This window comes from Aplysia californica, unplaced genomic scaffold (genome assembly GCF_000002075.1).
Source record: "Aplysia californica isolate F4 #8 unplaced genomic scaffold, AplCal3.0 scaffold00042, whole genome shotgun sequence".
NCBI classification, from domain to species: domain Eukaryota; kingdom Metazoa; phylum Mollusca; class Gastropoda; order Aplysiida; family Aplysiidae; genus Aplysia; species Aplysia californica.
The window spans coordinates 486934-494420 of NW_004797312.1; the positions used below are offsets into that span (position 1 = coordinate 486934).

General features: G+C 38.9%; 1 protein-coding gene across 1 annotated transcript; it reads right to left on the minus strand.

Moving 5' to 3' along the window:
• Nucleotides 1-5302: 5302 nt before the first annotated feature.
• LOC101858471 (monocarboxylate transporter 12) lies at nt 5303-7280 on the minus strand. The gene has a single exon (XM_005092219.2). The coding sequence runs from the start codon at nt 6668-6670 to the stop codon at nt 5303-5305; it is 1368 nt and encodes a 455-aa protein (XP_005092276.2). The 5' UTR covers nt 6671-7280.
• Nucleotides 7281-7487: the final 207 nt, after the last annotated feature.

Below are 7487 nucleotides of genomic sequence, written 5' to 3' on the forward strand. Positions count from 1 at the left end.
GAAGAAGAAGAAGAAAAGAAGAAGAACAAGAACAAGAAGAACAAGAAGAACAAGAAGAACAAGAAGAAGAAGAACAAGAAGAAGAAGAAGAACAAGAAGAAGAAGCAGCGGTCAACCCCGATTAAAATACACGTGGTCTGAGCGCTTTGCGAAAAAACGAAGCAACACTGTGTTCTGATAGAAAATAATTAGATAGTGCTATATCTCATACAATGGAAAGAAAAGAAACTGAAAGAAAATTTATTTAGAAAATCTATTCTACAATTATACAGGCAACTTGTACGTATCAGATTCTATCAAGATCTATGTTTGTTGTAATGTGAGGTGTTTGATACAGCTTTCCTTTTTTTGTCGTCCGAAATACTTTAGTCAGTTGTTATGTTGGTTGTTACACTCTTAGTGTTGGATAACATCTATTTTATATGTATATCTAATTGTACCCAGCACCAGGTCACTTATGTATAAAATCTAGTCTACGCTTTTACAAGCAACTTGCACATGTTAATTATAGACTCTGTCAAAGTGTAGTTGCTATCTGAGTTGATCTAACAATCTGTCCATTTTGTCATCTAAATTCCTTTAATAATTTGTGATGCTGGTTGTTGCATTCTCAGTGTTGGATTTAATCTATTTAATTGAAATGTATATCTAATTGTAGCGAGCGACTGGTCACTTTAAAAAAAAATCTAGGCGACACTAGTAACAGCAACTTATACATATTTAACTCTAACCAAATGTAGTTGTGATCTGAGATGTTCGAACAACCTGTCCATTTTTGTCATCCAAATTACTTAGAAAGTTGTTGTGTTGAGTTTTACACTCTCAGTGTTTTATGTAATCCATTTGTTTCATATATGAATATCTAATTGTAACGACCTAAATCAACAACCGATAGATTTATCTATGTTTAAAATCCAGCCTTCAATTTTACAAATAACAGTAAATGTTAGATTCTAAGCAAGTATAGTTGTGATTTGAGGTGTTCGAAAAACTTATCATCCAAATTACTTTAGTAAGTTGTTCTGTTTGTAGTTCGACTTTCAGTGTTAGGTATAACCCATTTATTTTACATGTATATTTAATTTAACGACTGACACATCCTTTATTAATGAAAACTAGATTAGTAATTAATTCATTCTACAAGCATCTTGTAGATATAAGATTTTAACCTTGTGTAGTTGTAATCTGAGGTGTTTGAACAACCAGTACATTTTTCTCATTCCAGATTACTTTAGAAAGCTTTTACCCATAGCTGTAAGGGTCAGGGTAGAAAAACCACGTTCAATGTCTAAGAAGACAACAGCACTAATTGTAATAAATGAAGCTCAAATCTGACGTATTTCAATTCAATAATGAAAATACTTCTCACTTATAGACAAGTAGAGAGAAAAAGAAAACACAAACAAAAAAGAAAAAATCTGGCATACAACATTGGCGGGAAATTGAAAAAAAAAACCAAGAACAAGAACAAAAACATTTTTTCCGCGTAAAAGAACAGTTTATTTACACATGGCAGCATAGAAGGTCAAATTCTGTACACAAACACACACACACACGCACACACACACACACACACACACACACACACACACACACACAGATACACACACACACACACACACACACACACACACACACACACACACACACACACACACTCATTTTCTCTCTCTCTCGCTCTCGCTCTCTCTCTCTCTTTCTCCCCCCCCCTCTCTCTCTCTCTTTCTCTCTCTCTCTCTCTCTCTCTCTCTCTCTCTCTCTCTCTCTCTCTCTCGCTCTCCAGACCACACATATTTACACACATATTACATATTATACACTCAGGCTTTCACATTGAACGTCCTCACATTTGCATGGAATTGTGATTGGTACCTTTTAAATGGAACCCACTGGTTTCAAATGAAGTATAACATGGTTTTGATAAATTTAATTATATAAAAAGCAAAGCCATATAAAAATCATCCGAATACATAGGGTATAGGAGGTACAGTCAACCCTGCTCCAGCGACCATCTGCCTAAGACAATCACCTGTACAGAAAACCAATTCCCACTTTCCTCTTGGGTTTTCCGTTTATATTATAATGCCACTGTCATAGAGGGTTACCTGTTAAAAATGACCAGTCTTCTCCTCGGCAATGTGTCGTCGTCCATTACAGGTTCGAATCAGATTCAAGTTAATATGAGATCCAAATTCCTATGAACTGAACTGCCCTTTTCCCGTCATGTTTGGATCTCGTGCAAGAAAATCCAAGAGCAAGGAAGAGCACCACATCAGAAACAACAGCAAACCGGAAACTACACTAAATATGAAACGAAACCAAGGGGAAACAGTTCTTCAACGAGAATTGTTTCATCGACCTTCACCGCCTTAACCTCGTTTCAACAAAAGAAGACTTTTAGATAAAAGGTTAGCGGTCAGCATAACTTTCTCTTGGTAAAAGAATAAGCCATTTAGAAGGGACCCAATGTAATTTATGTTACCATGCGCGTTAATTCTTAATCTCTTACCAGAAGTAAATATAATGATTATATCCTTCACCTCCATTTCGTTTTGTGTGTGAAGAACTTCAAGACCTTAGAATAAGATCTCCCCGATCTCTTGGTATACCCAGATGTAAAGCGATGACACTTGATTTAGCTCAGTAATACTTTTTGTAAATCAAAAGAAAGCACCAGAGATCACAAGAGCTGGCCCTACAGATCTGTAAACCACTCTAGAATTTCTCAAAGAGAGCAAACCACACATTTTGTTGTACTTAATTGGGATATAAATAAAGTATCTTAAACACAAAGTCATTTTGCTAGTGCTGTGTTCATGGAAAGCAGACAAACAACAACAAAAACAACGAAAAAAATAATAACAACAACAGTAGCAGTAAATTAATACAAAAATATCTCCAACAACAGTATAGCTTAAATATTTTACTCTGTATATTATTCTGTGCCTGCTTGCCTAATGAGAATTGTCTAAAATTCTGGCAGACGATTTGATTGCAATTTACAGGGAAAAAAGAAAAGGACGTGATTTTCCACGAGCGTGTCGTTTGAAAATTCCTTTCGATGTGACAGTAATGATACACTAGGAAGGCTAGGGTTGTTTTTTTTTTTAATGAGGCTTGTAAACTTTGAAATTTAAGGAAGGAGACATAGAGAGCGGGGGACAGAGAAGGAGAGGGGGGAAGAGAGAGAGAGAGAGAGAGAGAGAGAGAGAGAGAGGGCGGGGAGAGAGAGACACACACACACACTCACACACACACACACACACACACACACACACACACACACACACACACACACACACAGAGAGAGAGAGAGAGAGAGAGAGAGAGAGAGGGGGGGGGGATTTGCACCCTCTTCACCACCACCTCTCTCACTGTAAACTTAGCAACCCAACTATACCGCTCTCTTTTTTAAAAAATCTGCAATAACAACGAACAAACAAACAAACAAACAATAAACAATAATAACAACAACAACTACAACACAGCAACACAACAACAGCAAAATAATTTTTTTAATGCCTAAAAAAAGCAAAAGTAAAGCTCCAATCAAGCACCCCTTATCGTCCCAATTAGGTTGGGTTTTTTTTATAGCATTTAGCAAAAAAACCAAACAACCCACAACAAATAGATAAGAAAGACACCCCTCCCCTTTCAACGATTGAAAATAATAACACCATCATTTCGCCCTTAAAATGAATGTACATAATATCCCGCTATTCCATTGGGACGACAGATTTATTTTTGTCAAACGTATTCACCGGTAAGTTTTCTGTAAAGAATTTTGGCATCCCATAAGCTGTGTTGAAACATATAAGGTGTCTTTTTTTAAGGGAAAAAAGGTCGATTTTGCACCAACTACAACAAAACAATATTGACAAACTGAACGTCCCCGTGGTTGCGTCTTTTTTGTTCGAAGTTTTGTTAAAATTGATACAACTATGAATGACTTATTGCCCTTTTGATGGGTCCCTCTTTTTTAAATTAAAAGACATCTGCTATGCTCGTCATTGCAATGGAAGTGTCTCCACCCTCATAACATAGTTTGAGTGTCTCGTGAGGAAGACATTTTGTTGAATATCTCCGTCTTTCTGCTGGGGGGCTGTATTTAACCCCACACTCTGTTGACCCTGGCCGTGGACTCGAAGCAGCCTGCTTCACGTACGAAGGAAATAGCGCCAGCCGCATCGTACAATACTTTCAGCCATTTAAGGTCATCAGCGTGGTGGAAACAGGCTGTCGTCAAAATAATCAAAATGAAGAAACCTGCATTTTTCTGCAGGTTTGTTAATTTTTATCAAATTTTTGTTTTTCTGCTCAAAACCTTTCATGCCCAAGAAAGAACTCATTCCTGTATGGATTTTTCTGAAAAACGTTGATTAAAGGCTCACAAAATCTAAATGTTCAGTTGCCAAGGACTTTTAAGTTAAAGAAATAACTAATCTTTGGCGGCCATTTTCTCAATAATTTAGCCTCTGAAATAGGAGACCCTCACTTCCTTCATTCACAAATATCTCGACTTGTATTCAAGATAAATGGATATTTTGTTATCTAAATAAAGACAATTGAACTAGCTTTAAGATGATACCAATAACTCGACATGCCCAAAAATTGACGAGAACCTGATTCCACCACGCTGCCTTACATTTGCTTATCTCTACGGTCCCTGTATATTACGAGCATATCGTATATCAAATGTGCCGTACTTAATGAAAATACACCAGTTATAAAAGATAGCATTTGTATAGTTTGTATAACACAAATTCCCGCTCAACAGAGAGTTCTACACCCTTTACGATCTATACTTTTACCCCTACAGACCTAATAGCATTCTGAAACAATCTAAACTTCATGGGAAGCAAACAGTGCAAACTGCCATTAATAGGCACTAAAACACTAACATACTGACAAGATCTTTCGCTGTCTATAGTTGGAGAGTATGACGGATGTGAACGATGAAAAGGCGTATTGTAATGGGTACCCGTGGGCTTGACGTGATAGCCAGCAGTCACAATCTGAACTACCAGGGCTATGAATGAAACGTCACGATTTTCTTATACAGCTGAAGGTCTCATAAGTCTTCAATGAGATCAGTCTCACCTCAATCTTCTGGAATATTAGTACGTCAGCGATGTCATCCGAATCAGGACGTCCATGAAGACCCATCAGACTTGGCCTCCTGGTTCTCATAGTCACCAAGAGCGACGAAATGATGAAATCATTTTATCACAAATACGCTCATTAGCAGTACTGATGGGACAAAAGGACCCCACACTTTGGTGGAAGATTAAGAGATATTTCTTTATTGTTTTGTCGATGACGCGTTCTCCTCTTTCTCTTGACGCTTTTGCCTCCAAAGCACGATGTTGCTGGCAAGCATAAGTATCCCTGCTACCGCCATGCTGGCTCCACCCAGGTAGAAAACCCCATCGTAATTTCCAAAGAAATCTTTAAGAGCACCAGACAGAGGCACTCCAAGGAGAGTCCCAAAGCCCTGGAAACAGATAAGCATCCCGAAGGAACTTGAGATCTGCTTTGCTCCCAGCATGTCAGCCAGGACTACAGACTTCTGTGAGACGTAAGCACCTGTTAAAATGCCGTACAGACCGCAGACAATGCAGAAGAAGACGAAGCTCTGAAGCAAGGGCATAACAAATGAAATGGATGCAATGGCAAAAACAAAGAAGTTGAAGAAAATATGCCGAAGCGATCGCAAACGCGGAAAGCCTAGGATTATGCCGGCGCCGATACGCCCGAAAGTGTCTGTAGCCCCAGCGATGGAGAGGATGAGAGTAGCGTTGGTTGGGGAGATCCCTCGAGACTCCGCGAGTGCTGCCATAAAGGTGAAGGCCGCTTTAAAAGCCATGGTGAACAAAAGGATACTAATACAAAACAATAAAAAAGAAGGATTACGTAACAAATGAAATTCAAACAATTTTTTATCCGACTTTTTAACCCCGTCAATATTGTCCACAGGGAAGAGGATTTGAAAGGTGTCTCTCAAGCAGCAGTCATAGTTTTCCTCTGAGTCATCCTTCTTACTTTTGTCTTTTTCCTGTGATTTTCTGGATTTGCCATCTTCCATAGTGAGCAGGTCATTTGTTGATCTCTCAAAGTGTCCATATTCACTGCTACAGGTACTGGATTCTTTGTCCAAACTCTCAGTACTCTGAAGACCATAGAGGGTCGACGACGAAATGCTGTTTCTGGTTTGTGATATGGTGGGAATATCAGTCTTTTTGTTGCTGTGTTGTCTATTGTTAATACTTTGATACTTTTTACTCCAACTGAGAGGTCTAAATAACATTGCTACGAGCAACACATGTAGAGCCACTCCGGACAGAATGAGAAAAATACTTTGGAAATCGTAGTTGTCGAAGAGGTATTGTGTAAGAGTTGTAATCGCAAACGTACCAACCCCCACTCCCGACGTGCCCAGGCCTGTAGCCAGACTCCGATGCTTGTCAAAGTACTTGTTAACAATAACCAGGGCGGGGCCACTGAACAGACCACGTCCCACACCTTGTAGAAGTCCGTAGTATAGGAAGAGGAGGTATATGTTTGACGCATATCCAGTCAAGTACACGCCAGCAGAGAATATGATTCCACCGAGCATCACAGATGTCCTCACACTGAAACAAGATTTGCAAAATTTGGGGATTAGAATCATGTGAGCCTAAAGCATTTCTTGAACATTGATAACTGGAGACGTATACACTTGTAATGGTTAGAAGCCATTGAGCAGAACAATTACTCGGTTAAATTTCGTTATTGGGAAGAGGGAAACTGCCAAGGTACGAAACGGGATCTGAAGTTGTGAAGGTTTTTTTTTCTTCACACTTATCTTTGGGTTCACAATGAAAGAAAGGGAATATAAAGCTTTAATTAGATCAATGGAAAGCACATGTGAAGATGGTTGGTCATTTAGAGTGGTAACGCTAGTAATAATCAGACAAAACTAAGTCAACATAAGAAGTAGAACTATCAGCCACCACAAACAAAACATTAAATTTGAAAATCCCATTAAATCAAGTGGAAATCACAATGGGGCTACTTTTCATATAATAGCGTGTCATAATTGAAGGAGAATTAGCTTTCGGGTTTGATTCAAACCATTATCGGGCCCTGACACGTTGTGATCATGCAAACATGTTCCTTGACGTCTGGTAGGTTCAGTAACCTAATTGAGGTGACGCTAATGCATAATTTTGCAGCGCAGAAACGCCACGATAGCCCCTCTACGAACAAAACCTCCTATGGCCAGAACCAACCTATCCACCTCTCCTCTATCTCCCCTTGTGCCCCCCCCCCCCCAAAAAAAAAAATTCTATTTCTTAACAAATAAAGCTTTGTATTCTCTTTTCTCCCCCCCCCCCCCCCTCCTAAATAATTGTTACATTTCCACATGCACGTAATCCACAGCTTCTTTTCCCCCACCACACCCCTTTTTTCTTAATTTTCAAACCTTTTCAAAAATTGCACCCACG